The following is a 25,781-nucleotide window of genomic DNA, read 5'->3' on the forward strand; positions in this document are numbered from 1 at the left end:
TAGACCTGCTCTGCTGTAAAAGGCTAACACACAAATCTTAAAACTAGATTTTATAAAAAGGTTGAAAGCAAATACAATTAACTTTGATAGAAAACCTTGGGTTAGAAAACAAAGCAGAACAAGGTATTTTCAGCCAGACAATAAGGTGATAAAAAATAAGTAGGAAAATGTGATATTCCTTGCAGAAAGCATTTTAAAAGGGACCACCACAGTATCCTTTTCAATAGGCCAGCTAAAAGGCAAAAATCAGCATTTCTTTTAAAGCTCATATTTACCTGATGATCCTCTGGGCAGCATACTGATGGAGAGAACGAAACTGTGCCGACATATTTGCTAAAGCTGCCAAACAATTTGTGTGAAGGTACTTGTCCTGTCAGAAAACAGCAAGTTTAAAACATACATCGAGTCTTCTAGACATTTTAAGCAAGGTTAACTAGAAGCAAATGTAAACTCAATTGTCACTGACTTTAGAAAGTGCAGATCCACAGTCTGTTTTCTCTAATTCCAAAATCCATAAAGCACTGAAAATCCAAAGTTTTTTCACCGCTAGTTTGGAACCAACATCTGGCACAAAAGATAATGATGCTATTTATGGTCTTCATTAAGCCCACCCTGGAGAATACTGAACTATTTTGCTGCAGAAATATTAATGTTTAGTTACAGTGCACGGCTCCAGAACCTCATGGTTACGTATAGTGTAGCACACAAACTATAATTATCTTCCTAAAATCAAAAAATTCTCCGTGCTAAAACATATGTGGCTCCAAGAGTTTCAGATAAAAGACTGTGGAAAGGCTAACCTATGTTAGCTTCCCAGAGGGGCATAACTGAAAATGGTGCAGTAAATTTGACCACTTCTCTAAGCTATGAATTCTGTATATTGCTTCTCTAGTGACTGGAACTGAAATTTGCTCCCAGGCATAGCAAATACAATCTAGTTGAAATTTTCCTTTTACTCTTTAAAGTATTCTCTTTGTCTCCATTTCTTTCCCATCTGAATTCATATTTTCTTGTGCTTGTATCTTCTTACAGTTTGCTGTTGCTACTTTTAAAAGGTAAATCAGTTTTATCAGTCCAGCAAAGACATACAACATCTTTTATCTAAATGTGCTCCACTGCTTATTTTCTATTACATGTAAAATATCTCTGATCATACCACCTATGAAATATTAAGAAGCAGACACTTTAAACATTACCTTAGGATCATAATACAGTAACTATATGTTGGTCTATATTTTTCCACCATATTCCATGAGAACGTTAGCACTCTAAATATTGAGATTGCTTTAAACTATAGTCTTCATCGTACTGTATGTATAAAGGTAGAAAAATAGCTACGGAATACTTACTCGTGTCCTTGTCATGTTGTACTGAATAGTTCTTATTACAACCAGTATCAGGAGACTCCCCAGTGAAATTTCAGTTAAAACCCGTTCTGAATACCAAGTAATATTTTTTAACATCTGTAATAGGGAAGAAAAGTTTAAGTAAATATGATTGCTTTAGGGAAAAAGGGATTATCCATGTCTATAATTTCTGACAAGCTGTGGCTTTGCTCTGAAGGTGAGTTAAACAGTATATAAAAGTAAACTGTGAGAATTTCAGTTCAAGATAGTGAAACTGTGCTGATGTATTTTTCTTCTTCTTCCTTCTTAAATATAAAAGAAAAAAAAACAGACGATGCTATCATTAGTAGACAAAAAGGAGCTATATTTAAAAAGGTATGGCACATAGAACATGTCTGACAGAAAAACCATCAGAGGTCAGTAGTTTGAAAGCAAAAATAAGAAAACCGAGGAGTCTTTTGAAAAAGTGGAGCTATCGTAACAACCACAGAAAATCTCTACCCTTGGGTCAAGGAGAGGCCAAGAATGCAAATAAGCCAAGATCTTCAAGAAGAGATGCGCCCATGCTCTGCTCCAGCTCTGGTGCTCACCTCCAGGCCTTGGTAAGCAAAAACTGTCTAGCTTCAGTTGGTGAGTTCCACAGACTTGTAACATGGGCATCAGAGACAGAAAAACTGGGCAGCACAGCAGCCAAGGCTGGGTTGCCACAAAGAAGGAGGCAAAATGCACAAAAACCAACAGGCTTATCTGGCACCAGAACTCCTCATTCTCTTCCATCGAGGTCACCCTACTTCTTTTCTCCTTGACGCATGAAGCCAATGAGCCACATTCTTTCCATCCATGCCTGAAAAAGGACAAGACTTCTGGCTGATTCCTGCCCTCTCCACTGAGAAGATAAGCCCCCCTGTAGGGCACAGGAGACCTCCATCATTCACACCTTCCAAAGGGGGTCTCACCACCTTTCAAAATAAGTGAATCTAGACTTTCATTTATAACTATGAATGGACAAGAAGCCACCAAAAAGTACAGAAATCCAACAGTGAAAAAGATATGGTGAATCTAATCAAGCCTCTGTTCTAATTGCCAGCATATATGAAATACAGAGGACAGAAGAACATGATAAATAACACAATGATATAATCAGCCAAAGCCAAATGTATGAAATTCTACTAAACAAATAAGTCAGTTTCTACAAAAAATAAATGGTGTAATAAGGTGGGAGAGGAAGAGACTGTTACAGATAACAGTCAAGAACTAAATGCTTTGGAAACTCATTCAAACCAACCAACTCAAGGAAGACATTTTAAAGATAATTGAGAGAAAACTGAATATTAGTAGGTATTTTTAAAATATTGTTGGGCTTCCCTGGTGGCGCAGTGGTTAAGAATCTGCCTGCCAATGCAGGGGACACAGGTTCAATCCCTGGTCTGGGAAGATCCCACATGCCGCGGAGCAACTAAGCCTGTGCGCCACAACTACTGAGCCTGCACTCTAGAGCCCGTGAGCCACAATTACTGAGCCTGTGCTCTAGAGCCCGCGAGCCACAAATGCTGAGCCCACGTGCCACAACTACTGAAGCCCGCGCACCTAGAGCCCGTGCTCCGCAACACAAGAAGCCACCGCAATGAGAAGGCCGCGGGCACCGCAACGAAGAGTAGCCCCTGCTCGTCGAAACTAGGGAAAGCCCGCACAGCAACGAAGACACAATGCAGCCAAAAATAAATAAATAAAATAAATTTATTTAAAAAATAAAATAAAATAAAATAAAATATCGTTGGTTTTGTTGGATGTGATAATGGTATTATGTTTATTTTTTTATGCTTATATTTATCAAAGTGACATGCTTAAATATCTACAAATGAAATTTTATAATATATATATGATTTACAAGATTAAAAACATAGATTTTAGCCAAAATATAAAAGGCAGAGGGGGTGGGGTGGGTAGATGAAATGAGAACAGAAGAATGTTGATGAATCCATGGGGATTCATTATACTATTTTTTCCAATTATGTTTACATTTAATGTGTTCATAATTAAAAGTTTATTAAATAAACAAATAATAAGAAAATGAATAAATGTGAAACTAAACAAGCAGAACAAACAGACCCCCAATTAAACAAAGATAATTTAAGAGGCTGGGGAAAAGTTTTTGAAATTCTAATTAGTATCTTTGGTGAGAGTTGACAGAATACTGTATCCATAAAATAAGAACAGGCTACTATGAAAAATGAGAATCACAGAATGAAGAAAGGCTACTGAAGATTAAAAATATGATGACTGAGACTTAAAAGAGAGAGAGGAGGGCTTCTCTGGTGGCGCAGTGGTTAAGAATCCACCTGCCAATGCAGGGGACACGGGTTCGAGCCCTGGTCCAGGAAGATCCCACATGCTGTGGAGCAACTAAGCCCGGGCGCCACAACTACTGAGCCTGCGCTCTAGAGCCCGTGACCCACAACTACTGACCCCGTGTGCCGCAACTACTGAAGCCCACGCGCCTAGAGCCCGTGCTCCGCAACAAGAGAAGCCACTGAAATGAGAAGCCCATGTACCGCAACGAAGAGTAACTCCCACTCGCCACAACTAGAGAAAGCCCGCGTGCAGCAACGAAGACCCAACGCAGCCAAATAAATAAAATAAAATTTTTAAAAAAGAGAAAAGAGAGAGAAATTAGCAGAATGGGCGCTATGGAAAACAGAACTTGGGATGTGAAAGACAAAACTGAGACGTTCCCTCAGACAACAGCAGTATAAGGCAAAAAGACAAAATATAAGAGAAAAGTGGAGATCCAGTATATACCTAATAAGAGTTCCAGAAGGAATAGACTAAAATCGACCCTTGAACAACATGGGTTTGAACTGCACGGGTCCATTTATATGTGGATATTTTTTTCAGTAAGTATACAGTCAGCCCTCCGTATCTGCAGGTTGCATCCTCAGATACTGAGGGCCAACTATGGGACTTGACAATCTGTGGGTTTGGGTATCCACGGCGGGTCCTGGAACCAATCTCCCGCCGATACCAAGGGAGAACTGTAGAAGCAAAAGAGAAAAATTAGTAATAGGGCTTCCCTGGTGGCACAGTGGTTAAGAATCCGCCTGCCAATGCAGGGGACACTGGTTCGAGCCCTGGTCCGGGAAGATCCCACATGCCACAGAGCACCTAGGCCCATGCGCCACAACTACTGAGCCTGCGCTCTAGAGCCCGTGAGCCACAACTACTGAAGGCCACGCACCGAGAGCCCACGCTCCGCAACAAGAGAAGCCACCGCAATGAGAAGCCTGCACACTGCAACGAAGAGGAGCCCACACTCACCACAACTAGAGAAAGCCCGCGTGCAGCAATGAAGACCCAACACAGCCAAAAATAATAAATAAATAAAATAAATAAATTTATTTTAAAAAATTTTTTTTAAAAAGAAAAATTAGTAACAGAAAATTTCTTTGAGGGAAAGAGAAACTTGCAACACTTTAAGCAAAAATATTGAAAAAAAATCAAAATTTATTCTGATAAGATTTCTGAATCAACAGTATATGAGAAAATCCATTGGCTTCTAGACAGAAGAAACATGCCAAAATCTATTGGCTTCTAGACAGAAGAAACATGTTATCACCAAAAGAAAGAAAGGTAGACTAACATAAGATTTCTCATCTTGAACACTATATATCTGAAGGACAATAGAACAATGTCTACAGATTTTTGAGGAATAGATTATCATTCTAGAATTCTATATCTAGAGAAGCTACCACACAAGGATACAGAAAAGTGAAGACTTTTAAGTATGCAAAGACTCAGCATGAACCACCCATGCACTATTTCTGGGGAAAAAACAAACCACCATACATGTAAGTGCTTATTAGCTGCCCCTCCTCACCACCGTAATGACAACAACAAACCAATAACAGCCAGATAAAGTCAAGGAAGGAAAATATGGACTACTAAACAACAACAACCCCACCCCCCAAAAAAACCCACAATTATAATTCATGAAATGAGGAAAATATAATTAAATCTAAATAATATGGTTGACCTTAATTCTTTGCTAAGATAAAATAAATATTTCTCTGCTAAGTCTGCCTCCCTGCAAATTCCAAACAATATTAAAAATGAGAAAGGGGGCATGGAAGCAGATAAGCATTAAAAAGTAAAGAAATACTGTCTTCAACTTCATGTAAGTGTCCATAAGTGCCTCCACAACAGATTTTTACGCAGTTCAACTCTTTGACAAGAGACCCATATCACCTAGAATCCGCCATTACAAATAACCCAACCCTGACCAGTGCCGGAGGCTCCACTCAGAGGATGGCATGTACAAATGCCCAATACATGGTAGTTGAGTACTGTTTGCGAAGTAGACAATGTAACACTTTAAGCATTTCCATTTATTCATGACTAATAACGACCTTAATCAACTAGAAGAGACAGCCTATGTGTAAAACAAATGATAGTAGCTGAAAATACTCAGAACAATGAGATTTGCCAGTTGAATCTTTATAAAGGAATGATGCAATGCTCACAGTCCCTCTGATTTACTCTCTAAGGCTGCAGTTCTCAAAATGTGGTCCTGTGACCTCTAGGGGTCCCTGAGACATTTCTGGAGCATTCTCAAGGTCAAAACTATTTTCACAATAATACCAAGACATTACTTTCCACTCTCATTCTCTCGTGAGTGTATAGTTCAGCTTTCCAGAGGCTACATAACATGTCTAATAGCACAACAAATTTAATACAGAAGGAGACATGAGAATCTAAGGCAAAAATGTTAAACAATGCCACTTTCTTGCTAAACTTTTGTTTGTGGAAAATAGTTACTTTCATAAAAATATGTTACTGATGCTAACATGTAATGGGGTTTATTATCATAATAATTATTTCTAAATGAACTAATCAAATATTTTAAAAATATGTCAGTTTTAATTTCCAATACAGTAAATGTAGAGAACAATAATACACATAAAGTCATTATTTGGTGTCCTAAACTATTTTTAAGTGTAAAGACCAACAAGGTTAAGGCCACTGCTCTAAGTCTCCAAGGGAATACTAACCCAGGACACTCATTAGGCAACTTTACTAGTGAGAGGAGTCTCTGTCTTTCAAAAGGTCACACTTGAGCATACACACACTTGAGCATAGTTTGGTTTCTCCTCTCTCTTGGCTCCTGTGTTTAGAAATAAATTATCATAAGCCACCTTATTTGAAACCAAGGTCATTGGTTCTTAACGTTTACTTGTGCGTGTCTACTATGTAACTGGATGGAAGAAGTGTTTTGAATAAAAGTAGTCTTATTCATTTAACATTCAACAAATATTTAATGAGTATCCACATAGTAAACTTATGATGTTACTATGAAAATCAGATATCCAATTTGGCATTTACATAAAGGTCTGTCTTTTCTTCCTGTGAAAAATAAGTCATTATCTGGAAATTCTGGTAGTGTTTAAGAAAAATTTAAAATAACTAGCTATAGAGCTCACACAGCTTCCCAGGGGACATTAATGCATACTAGGCAGCATACAGAAAATTTTCTTGGTAACCTGGCTGTAGTTCTTGACCTATTTATTTGGTTCTTATAAAAACAATTCCTCATCTCTTGCATTCAACATCCATACAGTTTAATAGCTGTAGACTGTTATCATCTTGATTACACATTACATACATTTAACATTTTGCACCAAAATAACTCAAACATGTAGAAGGGAACTCCTCAAGGATTTGAAAATATCTTCCTTTTCAAAAAGTATATGAGAATTGTTTGTGGTTCTAGGTCTTCTTTTCAGCTTCTTCCCCCCATAGGATTTGTTTTTATTGAATATATCTCTTCCATATGTTACAAAGGCTAGAATATTATACAGTAACATATTATATAATATCAACTCTTTAAAAAATTAAATATATATAGAAAAGCACAAAGAATAATGAACTTCCATACTCCCACAAATGACATTAACATTTTATTAACATTAACATTTAACGTTAATGTTAATGTTTTATTTTTTAAGATGAAAATCTCATTTTACTCCCCCAAAGAGGGACAACCACTATCTTGAGTTCAGTATATATCTTTCCTGTCCATTTCAAATACTTTGTATGTATACACACAAACACACACACACAACCAAAAACCAGCATTCCTTTGTATATTTTCTACTTTACATAAACAGTATTATACTGTATCAGGTTGAATAGTGTCCTCCAAATTCATGTCACCCAAAACCTGTGAATGTGACCTTATTTGGAAATAGGGTCTTTGTAGACACAATCAAGTTAAGATGACATTACACTGGATTAGGGTGGGCCCTAAATCCTATATGACTGGTGTTCTTATAAGAGAAGGAGGAGAGACACACAGGTACATGAGAAAAGGCCATGTGAGACCAACGCAGAGGCTGGTTGCAGCTGTAAGCCAAAGAACACCAAGGAATGACGACCAGAGGCGAGAAAGAGGCAAGGAATCACTCCCCTACATCCTTCAGAGAGAGTATGGTCCTGCCGACACCTTGCTTTTGGACTTCTAGTCTCCACAACGGTAACAAGCAATTTCTGTTGTTTTAAGCCACCCAGTGTGTTATGGCAGCACTAGTAAACTGATACACTTAAGTATTTGTTTGCATCCTAATTTTTTCACTCAATAGGTCTTTGCAACTCCTCTATATTGATATATATATATATAAGAAGAATTATGTTTACCACATACGCCAAGGTCTAATAGTACTAGTTGTTTTTTTAATGAACTGCTTCTATACTAGTTAGTAAATAGGTGCTGCCCCAAGCCACTTCTCCAGGACCTCCTCGTGGTTTGGCAATTAAGGTACAGCAGAGGACAAAGGACTATGTGGACAACAGCCATTTTTACTGGATGATTTTGATGCCATGACAGTTAAATAGTTGAAAATCACCTCTAATTCATTCCATTCAAGCACGGTACAGTCTTGTGTCAACAGGTCACATTTATTTATCCACTCTTCTATTACGGAAATTTAGGTTATTTCCAGGTTTTTCCCTATTAAAATCAGTGTTACAATATAGATCCTTACCCTCATTATCCAAAATCTCACTACATTAAACTCAGAAACCAGGGAGTCCTTACTCTCCATACTTGTAGTATCTGGCCATTAATTACCTAAAGTCAGGAATTACACAGATTTTGAAAACAAAAATATCTGTAAAATCCCTGTTATATGTTACCCAGTGTGTGGTACTTAGTGACTTCACAAGCACTTTGGCAAGAGTTTGTTAGGAAGCAGAATTACTAAGCCATTGAGCACCTCCTTTTAAAAAGATATGTATGGAGGCTAAACAATACACTACTAAATAACCAAGAGATCACTGAAGAAATCAAAGAGGAAATCAAAAAATACCTAGAAACAAATGACAATGAAAACACAACGACCCAAAACCTATGGGATGCAACAAAAGCAGTTCTAAGAGGGAAGTTTATAGCAATACAATCCTACCTCAAGAAACAAGAAACATCTCAAGTAAACAACCTAAACTTACACCTAAAGCAATTAGAGAAAGAAGAACAAAAAACCCTCAAAGTTAGCAGAAGGAAAAAAATCATAAAGATCAGATCACAAATAAATGAAAAAGAAATGAAGGAAACAATAGCGAAGATCAATAAAACTAAAAGCTGATTCATTGAGAAGATACACAAAATTGATAAAACATTGCCAGGCTCAACAAGAAAAAAAGGGAAAAGACAAACCAACAGAATTAGTAATGAAAAAGGAGAAGTAACAACTGACACTGCAGAAATACAAAGGATCATGAAGGATTACTAGAAGCAACTATATGCCAATAAAATGGAAAACCTGGAAGAAATGGAAAAATTCTTAGAAAAACACAACCTTCCAAGACTGAACCAGGAAGAAACAGAAAAAATAAATAGACCAATCACAAGCACTGAAATTGAAACTGTGATTAAAAATCTTCCAACAAACAAAAGCCCAGGACCAGATGGCTACACAAGCGAATTCTATCAAACATTTAGAGAAGAGCTAACACCAATCCTTCTCAAACTCTTCCAAAATATAGCAGAGGGAGGAACATTCCCAAACTCATTCTACGAGGCCACCATCACCCTGATACCGGACAAAGATGTCACAAAAAAAGAAAACTACAGGCCAATGTCACTGATCAATATAGATGCAAAAATCCTCAACAAAATACTAGCAAACAGAATCCAACAGCACATTAAAAGGATCATACACCATGATCAAGTGGGGTTTATCCCAGGAATGCAAGGATTCTTCAATATACGCAAATCAATCAATGTGATACACCATGTTAACAAATTGAAGGATAAAAACCATATGATCATCTCAATAGATGTAGAAAAATCTTTTGATAAAATTCAACACCCATTTATGATAAAAACCCTTCAGAAAGTGGGCATAGAGGAAACTTACCTCAACAAAATAGAGGCCATGAATGACAAACCCACAGCCAACATCGTTCTCAAAGGTGAAAACCTGAAACCATTTCCACTAAGATCAGGAACACGACAAGGTTGCTCACTCTTACCACTATTATTCAGCATAGTTTTGGATTTTTTAGCCACAGCAATCAGAGAAGATAAAGAAACAAAAGGAATCCAAATTGGAAAAGAAGTAAAACTGTCACTGTTTGCAGATGGCATGATACTGAACACAGAGAATCCTAAAGATGCTACCAGAAAACTACTAGAGCTAGTCAATGAAACTGCTTGCATTCCTATACACTAATGATGAAAAATCTGAAAGAGAAATTAAGGAAACACTCCTATTTACCATTGCAACAAAAAGAATAAAATACCTAGAAATAAACCTACCTAAGGATACAAAAGACCTGTATGCAGAAAACTATAAAACACTGGTGAAGGAAATTAAAGATGATACAAACAGATGGAGAGAAATACCATGTTCTTGGACTGGAAGAATCAACACTGTGAAAACGACTATACTACCCAAGGTAATCTACAGATGCAGTGCAATCCATACCAAACTACCAATGGCATTTTTCACAGAACTAGAACAAAAAATTTCACAATTTGTATGGAAACACAAAAGACCCCTAATAGTCACAGCAATCTTGAGAAAGAAAAATGGAGCTGGAGAAATCAGGCTCCCTGACTTCAGACTATACTACAAAGCTACAGTAATCAAGACAGTATGGTACTGGCACAAAAACAGAAATATAGATCAATGGAACAAGATAGAAAGCCCAGAGATAAACCCACGCACATATGGTCACCTTATCTTTGATAAAGGAGACAAGAATATACAATGGAGAAAAGACAGCCTCTTCAATAAGTGGTGCTGGGAAAACTGGACAGCTGTATGTAAAAGAATGAAATTAGAACACTCCCTAACACCGTATACAAAAATAAACTCAAAATGGATTAAAGACCCAAATGTAACGCCAGACACGATAAAACTCTTAGAGGAAAACATAGGCAGAACACTCTATGGCATAAATCACAGCAAGATCCGTTTTGACCCACCTCCTAGAGAAATGGAAATAATAACAAAAAAAAAATAAATGGGACTTAATGAAACTTAAAAGCTTTTGCACAGCAAAGGAAACCATAAACAAGATGAAAAGACAACCCTTAGAATGGGAGAAAATATTTGCAAATGAAGCAACTGACAAAGGATTAATCTCCAAAATTTACAAGCAGCTCATGTAGCTCAATATCAAAAAAACAAACAACCCAATCCAAAAATGGGCAGAAGACCTAAACAGACATTTCTCCCAAGGCGATATACAGATTGCCAACAAACACATGAAGGGATGCTCAACATCACTAATCATTAGAGAAATGCAAATCAAAACTACAATGAGGTATCACCTCACACCAGTCAGAATGGCCATCATCAAAAAATCTACAAACAATAAATGCTGGAGAGGGTGTGAAGAAAAGGGAACCCTCTTGCACTGTTGGTGGGAAGGTACATTGATACAGCCACTATGGAGAACAGTATGGAGGTTCCTTAAAAAACTAAAAATAGAACTACCATATGACCCAGCAATTCCACTACTGGGCATATACCCTGAGGAAACCATAATTCAAAGAGAGTCATGGACCACAATGTTCATTGCAGCACTATTTACAGCAGCCATGTCTTGGAAGCAACCTAAGTGTCCATCGACAGATGAATGGATAAAGAAGATCTGGCATGTATACACAATGGAATATTACTCAGCCATAAAAAGAAACAAAATTGAGTTATTTTAGTGAGGTGGATGGACCTAGAGTCTGTCATACAGAGTGGAGTAAGTCAGAAAGAGAAAAACAAATACCGTATGCTAACACATATATATGGAATCTAAAAAAAAAGAAAAAAATGGTTCTGAAGAACCTAGGGGTGGGACAGGAATAAAGACACAGACGTAGAGAATGGACTTGAGGACACAGCGAAGGGGAAGGGGAAGCTGGGACGAAGTGAGAAAGTGGCATGGACATATATACACTACCAAGTGTAAAACAGATAGCTAGTGGGAAGCAGCTCATAGCACAGGGAGATCAGCTTGTTGCTTTGTGACCACCTAGAAGGGTGGGATAGGGATGGTGCGGGGGAGACACAAGAGGGAGGGGATATGGGGATATATGTATACGTAGAGCTGACTCACTTTGTTATACAGCAGAAACTAAGACACTATTGTAAGGCAATTATACTCCAGTAAAGATGTTAAAAAAAAAATGTATGTTTTGATCAGTATTAACTAAAAAGCACAGAGCAACACAGCAGCACCAGCCACAAGTGGGGATTTAAATTCAAATTTAATAAAATTAAAAATTCAATCCCTCAGTCACACTGGCCAGATTTCAAGTGCTGCCATATCAGACAGTGCAGTTACAGAAGATTTCTATCAACACAGAAAGTTCAACTGAATAGCCTGGTATAGAGAACACTACTGTATCCATCATCCAGTTTTAGCAAATGTTAATATTTTTGCTTTTGAAGCACCTAAAGTCCCCCAGCTACTCCTCCCTGACCCTCTAACCTCTGACAACACTCTCTTAAATTTGGTACTTCATTACCATGAATATTTTTGAATTTATTATTGTCAATACATATAGTTCTATTTCATTCACTGCAGCTCCTAGCTCCTCTGCAGTATTTCATTTATGTTATCAGGTGCGTGCAATTTTTGAACACTACAAACAATCCTACAATGAACACTGCTTCAAATGTGCTCTTGTGAATCTATGGAAAAGTTTTTCCTAGGACTCAAACCAGGAAATGGAATTGCTGAGAGGTAGAGTATTTACTTCTGCAGGTAATTTGAGGAATGTGAGAGGCCAAATTCCTCTCAAAAGTGGTTCTACCAGTTTATACTGTCACTACCAGTATATGAGAGTCCTCTTTCTCTGTATTCTCACCTGATATATGAGATCTCGTAATTTTAGCCAATCTGATGAGTACAGAATATATCTTAATTAGCATGCTCCCTAAGAATCATCAGGTTGAGCATCCTTTAAAAATGCTTACTGGGGGAATTCCCCAGCAGTCCAGCGGTTAGGACTCTGCACTTTCACTGCCAGTCGCCTGGGTTGAGGGCCGGGGTTCAATCCCTGGTCAGTGAACTAAGATCCCACAGGCCTCGCAGCACGGCCAAAACGAAACAAAAACCTTCTTTAAAAAAAATAATAATAAAATAATAATGCTTACTGGTCATTCAGGTTTTTTATTCTGTTTTTCTATTACTTTGCCCATTATTCGAGCAATACTTTGTTTTTGTACCTGATTATAAGGATTCTTTATAAATTAAAAATGCTGGGACTTCCCTGGTGGCACAGTGGTTAAGAATCCGCCCACCAATGCAGTGGACATGGGTTCGAGCCCTGGTCCAGGAAGATCCCACATGCCGCGGAGCAACTATGCCCGTGCGCCACAACTACTGAGCCTGCGCTCTAGGGACCGCGTGCCACAACTACTGAAGTCTGCGCACCTAGCGCCTGTGCTCCGCAACAAGAGAAGCCACCGCAATGAGAAGCCCACGCACAACAACGAAGAGTAGCCCCCGCTCACTGCAGCTAGAGAAAGCCTGCGCACAGCAACAAAGACCCAACGCAGCCAAAAATAAATAAATAAAAAATAAATTTATTTTAAAAATAAAAATGCTAACCCTGTCTTCCTGTCTGCATCTTGTTTTTACTTGCTCTAACAGTGAAAATTTTCATTTTAATGAAATTCATTCATTTTAATGTAGTCAAACTTATTAATCTTTTCATTCATGGTTTATACATTTTATGCTTAAGAAATTCCTTTCTCAAGTTCATAGTAATATTACCCTTTAATTTCTCTTTGAAGATTTTAAAATGCAGCTTTTCACATCTAGGTCTTATTAATCCAAGTGGAATTCTTCTTTGTATGTGGGGCAAGATAATCTAATTTTACTTTTTCCATTTGGATGAGCTATGTTCTCAATCTCAGCACAATTTATTACTTCTGTCACACTTCATGTTTCCCTATTTGAGTGTGTAGTTTCTGGACTAAGTTATTTTCCATTTATTTATTTTCTATTCCCGTGTTAATAAAACACAATCTTAAGTACTAAAGTTTTATAACTAGTCTATCTGGTAGGGTGAGTAACTCCACAATGAATTGCTTCAAAAACTTTCTAGGCTTTTTGCTTTTCCCTTCGATTTCCGGGATTAGCTTCTCAAGCCTCACAAAAAACTGCTGAGATTCTGATCAGATGAACATAGCGATTAATCTGGAGGCAAAATTAACCACTTTATGACACTGAGTCTTCCCATCTGTGAACATGGTACCTTTCTCCATTTATTAAGCTATATTTAATATCTTTCATTTAGGTAATTTATGCCGTTAAAATATTGTACTTCTTTTAGATTAATTCCTGGGTTTCACTGTAGTTTTATTGCCATTGTAAGTAGCATCTCTATATCACATTTTGAAGTCCTTTGTTACTGGTATGCAGATATAGTATTTATTTTGTATACTGATTTCTGACCCAGAAAATTTGTTCAACTTTCCTAACAGTTCTAATATTAGAGTCTTGAATTTTCTATGTAGTCAGTCATAACGTCTGCAAATACTGTCATTTAGATTTCCTTTCTTTTTAATTTTTAAATCATTTATAGCTTGTTCTAGTCTTAAGGACCTGCTTAGAATTCTGGTACAACATTAAGGAGAAGTGGTAATAAAGGGCATACACACTTTGTTCTGACTTTCAAGGGAAGACTTTTAAAATTCCCCAATCAAATATAATACTTAACTATAGGTTTTGGTAGATAGTTTCTGTTGAGACAAGGAATTTTTTTTCTACCCTTATTTTGTTAAGGTTTTTTAAAATCATAAATAAGTACTGACTTTTATCCAATGCTCTTCCTGCATCTGTTGAGATGATTATATGGTTTTTTTTTACTCTTAAATTAATAAATTACATTAAGATATTTTCTAATATGAAACCATCCTTGCATTCCTGCAATACTTGGTAGACAGACATACTCTTTTTCCTATCTTGCTTTATTCCATTTTACAATATTAGATTTATAAGCTTTGTGACTACATTTGTGTCAGTATTGCTTCTCAATTCGAAATCCACTCTTCTTTGTCCTGCTTTGTGATACCAAAGCTGAACACTGTAGACATTTCTCCTTTGTTGGCTGTCTTGATGTTAAGTTTTATCAATAGAGGACATTTGGAAGGACACCTCAACATCAGAGCAAGAGGAAAGCTCTTTCTTCCCTTCTTCAATGTAGTGTTTTCCATGCAGTAGCCAACAACAGATCAGCATGGCGGACCTTGTAATGTTTACCTAAGTGACCTTCACAGTTCCACTTTGGCCCACATCCTCTGACAAGTTTCTTCACTACTGGCAAACTGCATATTCCTGGGACAACCAGGTCCTCTTCCTCAGAGATCTGGCCCTCAGCTTTGGGTGTATATGGGGAAGCTTCCTTTAAATTTCTAAATTCCTTCCTCCTCCTCTGTCAGATTAATGACAACAGCTACTTTTTGCACTTGTCTTTTCTATACTCTTTAGAGTTGGCAGTTTCTTTCTTAAAAGACTAAATATACTAAATATTTTAGGCTTGCAGGCCAGATAGTCTCTGTCACCCATGACTAGACTCTACTGTTGTCACTTGAGAGCAGCTGTGGAGAGTACATTAACAAATAGTTGTGGCTGTTCTACAATAAAGTTTTATTTACAAAAAACAAGCAGCTGGCCTGCTGGCCATACTTTGCTGAACTCCTTCAATAGACTATTGTTGCTGATGGTAATGATGACAGGTATGAATGAATTAGAATAATTCACTATCTGTCAATTGAAAATTTGATATGAATACCACAGCAATCAGTAGAATAATAGTGATATGCAAGAAGTGACTTTTTTTCTTATTAGAAATAGAAAGTGAAGCAGGTAGTAATTTTGCACATTACAGTATTTGGGTTTAATACGAAAATTTACCAATTTAGAACAAGTTGAACACATATATTCAACATGAAAGATACTTTCGATTGTATTAGTACATAAGAAATTTCAAATTTCTCAGCTTGTTTATTATTTTACTTTATTTTTCATGTTCAACCTGGTTTGAAGGATAGTTATTCTACTTTAATTACATATGATCAGCAATTACACTTGCATGGTACCCAAGTGCTCAAAAGCTTTATGCGCTATGGGATTTTTATATATTTCTTAATGAAACTAGTATCTTAAGACTAATTAGCATAATCATGACACTTTGCTGTTAACATATAATCTTCTGCATGTCTCTTGGTATATATGTACATGCATTTCTTTGCATATATACCTAGTAGAATTGCTGGGTGTTTGGATATATATGTTCAAATTAGGTAGAAAATGACAGTGAGTTTACCAAAGGAGTTGTAACAATTTAAAACCCCACCAGCAGCTCCTCATCCTACCCAATATTAGGTATCATCATCCTTTTTAATTTTAGTCATTCTGGTAGGTGTATACTGGTACCTCATTGTGGCTTTAATCTGCAATTCCCTAATTACAAATGAAGTTTTTAAAACACTTTTTAATATGTTTATTGACCATTTAGATACTGTCCTTTTTGAAGTGCTTCTTCAAGCCTGTTGTTCATTTTATTACTGTGTCTTTTTCTTACTGGTTTGTAGGCGTTCATTATATATGTTAAATATAAGCCATTTGTGAGTAATATATATATATATAGCAATATCTTCTTCCACTATCTGGCTTGATTTTTCAGTCTCTTACTAGTATTTTTTGATAAATAAATTTTAAATTTTAATCTAGTTTGGTTTATTAATCTTTTCTTTTATTGCTAATGCTTGCTGAGGCCTGTTTGAGAATCTTTCCTTGTCCCCAGGCCATGAAGATATTCTCCTCCATTATCTTCCAGAAGCTTTACTGTTTTGTTCCTTATATTAACATCTAGAATTCATCAGAAATTGGTTTTTGTGTATGGAGTTAGTAGGGGATCAAGTTCATTTTTTCCCCAAATGGATAACTTACCATTTAATGAAAAGACCTTTCTCTGTGGCAACCTTTGAAACAAGCTGTGTTCACATATAGAGTTCTCATATCCAGTAGATCAAGTCCTCCTACTTTGTTCCTCTTCTACAAGGGCATCTCAGCTATTCTTGGCCCTTTTCACTTCTAAGTAAATTGTAGAATTTACACATACATTTACACTCTCACATTCAAAAGAAAAATACTTCGAAGGGGGGAATTTCATTAAATATATATATCAATATAGGGGTAAAGATATCCTTGCAATACTAATATTTCTAATGCATTAACATAAAAGTCTACATTTATTTCAGTTTTCTTTAATCCTTCTCAATGTTTTAGAATTTTCTAAGTAGAGATCATACACATCTTTCACCACATTTATTCTAAGGTATTTGATATTTTATGATGCTATTGTAAAAGGTATCTTTTAAAAAATCCATATTCAACTTATTGCTGGTATGAGAAATACAATTTTTTTTTTTTTAACTTTTGGGTTTATTTATTTATTTATTTATTTATGGCTGTGTTGGGTCTTCGTTTCTGTGCGAGGGCTTTCTCTAATTGCGGCAAGTGGGGGCCACTCTTCATCGCGGTGCGCAGGCCTCTCACCATCGTGGCCTCTCTTGTTGCGGAGCACAGGCTCCAGACGCGCAGGCTCAGTAAATTGTGGCTCACGGGCCTAGTTGCTCCGCGGCATGTGGGATCTTCCCAGACCAGGGCTCAAACCCGTGTCCCCTGCATTGGCAGGCAGATTCTCAACCACTGTGTCACCAGGGACGCCAAGAAATACAATTTTTTTAAGATTGATCTTACACCCACCAATCTTACTAAACTCACTAACTCTAACATTTTATATATAGATTTCTTTGAATTTTCTATCTAAACAATCATATCATCTGAAAGAAGTTTTATTTCCTTTCTAGTATTATGTATTTTAGTTCTTTTTCTTTCCATAATACACTGAATAGACCTCCAATCACATGTTCAATAGAGTATTGTTAGCAGATATCCTTGACTTGTTCATGATCTCAGAATGAAGACTTTTAACATTTTATCACTAGATATGATGCTTAACACCGTTGTTTATTACTTCTTTTGGTAGATACCCTTCATCAGATTAAGAAATTTTCCTCCTGATTCATTAAGTTTTGTTTTTTGTTTGTTTGCTTATTTTTTTTTAAAGAATAAAGAGACTGAATTTTACATAATACTTTCTTGGTATCTATTTAGATTTATCATTTGACAGTTCTCCTTTATTCTGTTAAAATGATGAATTACATTCATTGTTTTCCAAATGTTAAGCCAACCTTTCATTCCTGAATAAATCCACCTTGATTATGACATGTTATCATTTCACATATTGTGGTTCAGTTTATATTTTGTTTCTACTTTCCCGTCTATTTGCATAAATGACACGTGCCTGCAATTTTCCTTATTCAAATTTTGTTACATTTGGTATCAAGATTATGTTGGCCTCCTAAAATGAGTTGGAAAGATTTCCCTTTTTTCTACCATCTAGATGAGCTTCTATAAGACTGGTGTTATTTTTTCCTTCAATTTTCAGAAGAATTCATAGGTAAAAAATCATCTGTGCCTACAATTTTCTATTTAGGATGATTTTACATTACAAAGTCAACTTCTTTAAAATAAACAATTATTTTGATTTTCTGTTCCTTTTGTGAGCTTTGCTCAAGTTTTTTCTAGAGGGGGAGGGGATGTGTCCATTTCATGTAACATTTAAATCTTATGGTATAAAATTACTTGTATCAATAGTATCCTCTGAGGATTTTTAAATATCTGTGGAACATTTCCTGATCTCCTCTTATGCACTCGCACTCTCAATAATAAATGTTTGTAGCTTTTTTTCTTGATCATCTTTCTAGGGATTTATCAATCTTACTAGCTTTCATATATTTTGCTTGTAATAGAAAAGCAGAAAGATATAAAATAAAAAATCTAAGCTTCTACCTAAAGAATTGAAAAAAATAAAGAACAAGTAAAGCTTAAGCAAGCAGAAGAAAGGAAATAAAGAGCAGACATTAATGACATTTTTAAAAATTGCGAAAATTCAATGGAATCAAAAGTTGGTCCTTTGAAAAGATTTTAACAGAGGGAAGGAAGAAAGGGAGAAAGGGAGGGAGGGAGAAGGAGAGGGAAAAAAGAAAGGAGAAGAGAAGAGAAACCTCTAGCCAGATAGATGAAGAATAAGAGAGAAAAGACACACATTCCAATACCAAGATTGAGAGAGGTAACATGTCTATGGCCATTACAGATATTAAAAGGTAATAAGTTTAAAAAAAAGGTAATAAGAATGTATTATGAACAACTAATGACAATGAATGCAATACCTTAGAAGAAGTGTACAAATACCTTGAAATACACAAAGTATCAAAGCTCAAAACTTAACCAAATTGTATATGAAAATATATATAAAAGGATACTACATCATGGCCAAGCGCAGTTTATCCCATGAATGCAAGGTTGATTTAATATTCAAAAATTAATCAGTATATAATTCACTATATTTACAGACTGGAAAAAAAGCCACGTGATTCAGAATATATAAAGAAGCCTTACAAGTCAATAGTAAGACAAAAATCCAATTTTTAAAAAAGGAGGTATGGCTAAACAAGGCAACATGAGGGACATCCCCATGGTGATGGAAATGCTCTGAATCGTGACTATTTCAAAGTCAATGTCTTGGTTGAGATACTATACTACTGTTTTGCAATTATAGCTGTCACTGAGTGAAAACAGGTAAAAGGTACATGGGATCTCTCTGAATTTTTCTTACAACTACAATTATTTCAAAATAAGAAGTATAATTTAAAACAATGGGGAAAAACTTGGAAAATACTTCACAAAAGCAAATATATAAGCACATGAAAAGTACATGAAAAATGCTCAGCATCACTGGGTATTAAGAAATGATAATTCTAACCAGAATAAGATACCAGAATATATTTCATAGACAGCTAGGTACACAGTGGATGATACCATGTACAGAACTTTGTAAAAACACTTGACTTACTCATTTTTACTATTACACATAAAAAGGAAAAGGATAAAAGTAAACAGATCAACACGAAAGTTGGACTCTAGAGAAAAAGAACAATTTGTTTAAACACCTGAATGTCATCTAGAATATCCTGAAATTCTTATGGAATGGACTTGAATGTTAACTGAATCTAATGCCTTCCCTATCTTACCATCCCTGTTTTGGCAGTCAGTAAAATTTAATTTTAATGCAAAATCCTGTGCTAACTTAAAATTGTTTTAATTACCAAACATAATAAAGATACAAAAAAGTATAGAAAATAATATAATAAAAAGTATATCCACTGTTAAATTATGTCAAATCTTAATATTTTGGTCAGATATGGTTCAAAGTTTTGTGTGGTTATTTATTACTTTTGTTTTTGCTGCTGTTGAAGTGAAAAGAATATTACAGACCTAGGGGAAGCCCCACTGTGCACCCTTCCCCATTTTCATTCCCCTTTCTTACTCTGATATAGCCGGTACCCTGACTGTTTTACTTTGCACGTTCCACACATTTTCAATATTATAAACAGTGCTGTAGACGACCACTAATAAGCACGTCCTCTCTGCAAATGTGCAAGAGTCTTCCTAGATAACCCTGGAGTGAAATGCTGACTTGTGGGGTATACACAGCTTCAATTTTACCTGTATCCCTTAAAACTAAACACACACTTGTCTTATGACCCAGCAATTCTACTCCTAGGTATATGCCCAAAAGGATGAGTGCATATGTCCACCAAAATACACGTTCAAAAATGTGCACAGCTGCTTTAGCAAAAACAGCCCCAAAGTGGGGAAAGAAAAGCCAAATATCCACCAAGAAGGGAATGAATAAATATACTGTGGCATATTCATACAATGGAATAATAGTACATAGCAATAATAAAGAACAAACTAATGATATAGTAACATGGGTGAATTTTAGCAACACTATTTTCAGTGAAAGAAGCCAAAATAAAAGAGAACACCCTAATTTCATTTCCTAATGCCCAGTAATAGTAAGCATTTTTCGTGTACTTTTCATGTGCTTACATAGCTTCTTTTGAAAAGTATTTTTCCAAATTTCTCCCCAATGTTTTAAATTATACTTTTTATTTTGAAATAATTGTAGTTTTAAGAAAATTGCAGAGATATCCCATGTATCCTTTACCCATTTTCCCCCAGTGACAACTATAATTCAAGGAGACGCAAAAACTAATCTATTAGGAGGGAATTCAAAATGTAGTTTGGTGTGGGATATTGACCAGAATAGGGCAAAAGGGAGTCTTCTACTATGCTAGAAATGTTCAATAACTTGATCTGGGTGGTAATAATACAGGTATATATACATACATAGAAACTCATTAAGTTGTACCTTTAAAATTTGTGTACTTTCTGTTTTATACTTCAATTTTTTAATGTTTTTAAAAATCATACTGGTTTTTCAACTTCTTATCAAAAGAAAGATAAATGCTAGTTTTAAAAAAAAAACTAAGTCAGTGCAAATATTTTCTCTCATGGTACTTTACTAAATAAAAGAATCAAAAAATGTGTATGTTTTATCCTCTTTCTACAGTGTCAAGATCCCTTAAACCTTAGTTGAAATGATGGTCGCACTACATAAGAGGCAAAAATAGTTTCAACAGGAACAGTAGAGAAGAGTAAAGACGACATGAAAGCTCTACTGAAGAAGAAGAAGGTGTCTGTACCCGAAGAAGAGTGAGACCCCTATAGCCCCATTCTCCCAGTCGACCCCCACACTAGACTGGAAGAATCCCTTCTCAGAAATTGATCAATTACCCCAAAAGGCCTACAGCGAGTAGGACACCCAGAGAAATAGAATATGTAGAGCACATTACGTTGAAAATGTCCTGCCCACACACAGAACTTGCAATCAACGTTCTAGTGCATGCTCCTCAATAGAAACAGGTAAGCAAGAATCACCACACATTTGAGGAAAGCCTCCAATGAGGACTAAGACAGGAGCCAAAGACGAAAATGAAACGGAGAAAATATGCAATATGTTTTAATAGCTTTAGAGGGGGTTCTCGGTTCTGCTAAAGTTGGGAGTTGCATTAGTGATCGGTATATGAATATAAAACAGGGCAATGATGTGCTACAGAAAAATTAAAACATGTACAAGAAAGGAAATACAATTATCATACACTCCATCTGAGGGCAGAATTATAGTTAACAAAATTATAATAATGTAAAAGCTGAGTTAACCAAAAATGATAATAAGATGCAAGAAGGAAAAAGTCTCTGTTCTGGAAAGGGGTCTAGGAACCCAGAGGGAACACTCAAGATGTGCAGGAGGGACAGCAGTTAATCTCTAAATCTGAAAAATCAAGAAATAACAATATAAGCATGTTATTTAGAAACATGGACAGAGCTGACAGCAGTTGTCTTTGGAGAGTGGTAATCAGGTATGGGGTAGACATGGGGTCTGCTAGTTTGCATTAAAACCTAGTACTTCTGTGTAAGTTTTAAAACTATGTACATGTATTACTTTGACAAAAAGAAAATACCAAAGAGGAAGATAAAATCAGTTTGGGAATGGAACTCACAAACAGGACTAAAATTTAAAGAGTTAAATTATACTACACTATTTTACATTGTTTTACAAAACAATTTTCAGTCCTCTTCTTCTTCCCTATTCTTTCACTTATTCTATATAAAAGGAGCAAACCTGTTTGATAATTTCTGCCACAACTAAAAAGTGGAAACTTTTTAGAGAGGAAAAATGACCTCACTGCAGCAAAAACATTTCTATCAATTACTAAAGAAACTATTTTGAGAGAGTTTTTAATAGTAGCTAATAGTCATTCAAAAATAAAAAAGCATCACTTCATAAGTCTGAAGAAAGGCACACCATTTCTAAGTCAGGCACTTGCAGAAATATCTACCAGAAGGAAAAGAAGGAAGTAGGGTACTAAGGGTAGTAAATTTTATGGAGTGACGTGTCTGTTCTGTAACTCTGATTAAACTGAAGGCAACTTACCACTTCGTGAATGGATCTATTGAAGCCATCATCTTCTGTAAGGATCAACAATACTATAAGGGCCATATAGACATGGTGTGAATTTCTTTCTTCCACATGATACAGAATCTCGAGAATTGGTAAAACCTAGTGAATAAAAATTTTAATTTACTATTACTTTATTATAAAACCAATGTTTTAAACCTCTATACTTTTATCATGTACCCTTTGCTTTAATTTCACAAACCAGCCTGTGACTGAAAGTACTTTCCATTTGTATAACTAAAGTACCAGCAGAGAAAAGCATCCTCTTCTGCAAAGGTCTGCCGCCACGTAAAGGTTGGGTTTACAGAGACCACTTAGGCTCATGGTCAACACCTGACACTCAGTAGAGGCGATTCGGCCTCCAGCCTAGCAGGAACTTACTCAATAAGGTATTCTTAGAAACACTGCAATATATCAAGCATTACCTTCTTAACAGCAAAGATTGTAGGATAAAAGAATTGTTAACAACAAAATCAGATCAGCATAGTGAATTTCCTACCAGTAACATATTTTCTAATCACAGACTCAACAAATTATAGATGAACAAGGAAAGGGAAGGACATCAGTTAAAACATTATAAAAGTAATCTATGCAAGACATTAAAAACAAAAACAAATATACAAGCCCCACCTCACCCCACCCCAGCCCCCCCAAAAATCCCCAAACAAAACCTTTTAACTTTTCACTGGTGTTAAGTCATCATATACAGACAACTGTTCCCCTGCATGATCTTTTGTACCAACATCCTTACCATGGAACTTTCTAGAGCCGATGATGTCATGGGCTTTCTGCTTATTCCCATCATTTTCCTTAGGCTACATCACGCTCAGAATTGTCTCTGCTTATATTCACTCACCCATTAGTAAGCAAGCCTTTTCTTTACAAGCTTTTACTCACATGAGCAGTACACTGTCACACCCAATTTTGCTATTTAAGCCAATGTTTTCCACATATAGCTGGTGCGCAGATGGGTTCTTTCATCACATTTTTTTGTCCTTAGTGTCACTCTGACATAGAATATGCTCTTCAAATAAATTCTAATATTCCATGTTAACTCATTATTTTCATGTTTAATGCTGAAAAAAAGTGGCCACCAAATCCCTGGTGAATCCTGCTATCACTCTATAAAAATTGGTGCAGAGGGGACATTCCTGTTGCCACCAGCAAGCTGCCAGCTATTTCAGAGATGTTCACAATTTTATTAACGCATGAACAGTCCAATGTTATCTATAATTATGTATTTCAAACATGACATCAACACCTTAGTGAGGCAGCTTACTTTTCATAGAAACATTTTTGTTTACACATTAGTTATAATGGAAATCAATAATTGCCCATAGGAGTTTTTGTCTATGAGCAAAAACTTGGAACCAATTTCACTCACATAGTAAAGGGTAATGTCCATTTATATGATATCTGGCAATGGTACCTTAAAATAACTATTACACTTCAGGAACTGAGTTCAGACAGCCTTAGTGTCAAAGCCTGTTGAAGGGATAGGACACTTGGGAAACTGAGTTGAAAAATCACCCTTCCTTTTAGCCATACTCATCAGGAATATGCGACAACTGTGACCAGCTACTTGAACTTAGTGAGCAGGCACTTAGTAGCGGAAAGGAACCAAGAGGGTATAAAAATCTTCTTGACAATGGCAGCCAATGCTTCTTGGAGGACTTCATCCAGGCTGAGTCATGGGCAGTGGGTGACTGTTAAGGACCTAAAGGACAGGGAAGTTTGCTGTGCTGTGTGCTCTCCTGCTCTGCACTGTGACGCCATCTCTATGTGCACTGTCTCCTACACTGTAAAACTCATACCTCTGCCTTTGCCTGGTGGCATCTCCCTATCAACCTCTTGACTATCACCTTTGCAACCAGGCAAATATACATATCCTCTTGGGAAAAGAAATTACTCTTCAAAATATTATAAAATATAAAACCATGTTTAATATGATACTTACAAGATTTTCCATATCTGTGCGAGCCAACATGTATGTTCTAATATTACTATTCTGATGGAGCAATGTATACAGGAGGAGAGTTGCTTGATCAGATGTCTGCTGTTCACATAGGGCCATATACAAACTGTTAAAGTTAATCTGGAAAGCATGTGAAATTGACGAGGGGAAAGGACTGCTATCTGGAATATGGAAAACACAAAATTTTAAAAATATTACATCTATTTTCTAGACTGTGCCTGATATTAAATAATAAATAATAAAAGTACTGTTAATGTATACAATTCAGTTCCCGTTAATTTTGTATAAGTTGCTACATTTCAGGCTCAAAATTTCAATTTGTATTCTAAAGTTTACCTAAAAAAGAACTAAACTAACTAAAACATGACTACAGTTGATAACACAGTACTGTATATTTGAAATTTGCTAAGAGAGTAGAACTGAAATGTTCTCACCAAAAACAAAAAAAACAAAAACAAAAAAACCACACACACACACACAAAACACAAAAACCCAACCCAACCTAAACTCGGACAATTTATTTCTCTGTACTATCTAAACCACAGTTTTCCAATGATTATAAATATATGAGCAAATACCATGTAAGAGACTGACTTTTTTTTTTAAAGCCAAGTATAAAAAAAAACTAAACTAAGTCACGCAGTTTGACTCCACTACTCTTTTTGCATTAACATAGCTGAATTAAATTGTCAATAAAAATATGAGCTTAAATAAATACAGCTATGGGAGTAGGCCAAAAAAAAAACACCTTCAATATATACAATTTAACCACAACATTGAAATGCTTTGTTACCGAAACTAAATGGCCATCCGTCCTAAATAAAAATATCTAGAGACAAACAGAAAATTCTCTTGTAAGATAAGAGTTAAAAAGAAAAAAAAACTGCCTTGAAGCTAAGTTACATTTTTTCAAATGAATTATCACGGCTGAAGTATTCATCAATGCCATCAATCCATT

The 25,781-nt window shown here is 36.0% G+C and overlaps 1 protein-coding gene across 2 annotated transcripts in view; it reads right to left on the reverse strand.

The window, feature by feature from the left end:
* The window catches only part of DYM (dymeclin), a 403,514-nt gene that overhangs the window by 219,232 nt on the left and 158,501 nt on the right, over positions 1–25,781 (reverse strand). For both annotated transcript variants that reach the window (XM_036822924.1, XM_036822925.1), the window contains exons 10-13: positions 24,806–24,984; positions 22,825–22,950; positions 1,350–1,463; positions 276–370 (exon numbers count right to left, since the gene is read on the reverse strand). In XM_036822924.1, coding sequence (XP_036678819.1) covers positions 276–370; positions 1,350–1,463; positions 22,825–22,950; positions 24,806–24,984 — 514 coding nt within the window. The remainder of the gene's footprint in view (positions 1–275; positions 371–1,349; positions 1,464–22,824; positions 22,951–24,805; positions 24,985–25,781) is intronic.

This window comes from Balaenoptera musculus, chromosome 14 (assembly GCF_009873245.2).
Source record: "Balaenoptera musculus isolate JJ_BM4_2016_0621 chromosome 14, mBalMus1.pri.v3, whole genome shotgun sequence".
NCBI lineage: Eukaryota > Metazoa > Chordata > Mammalia > Artiodactyla > Balaenopteridae > Balaenoptera > Balaenoptera musculus.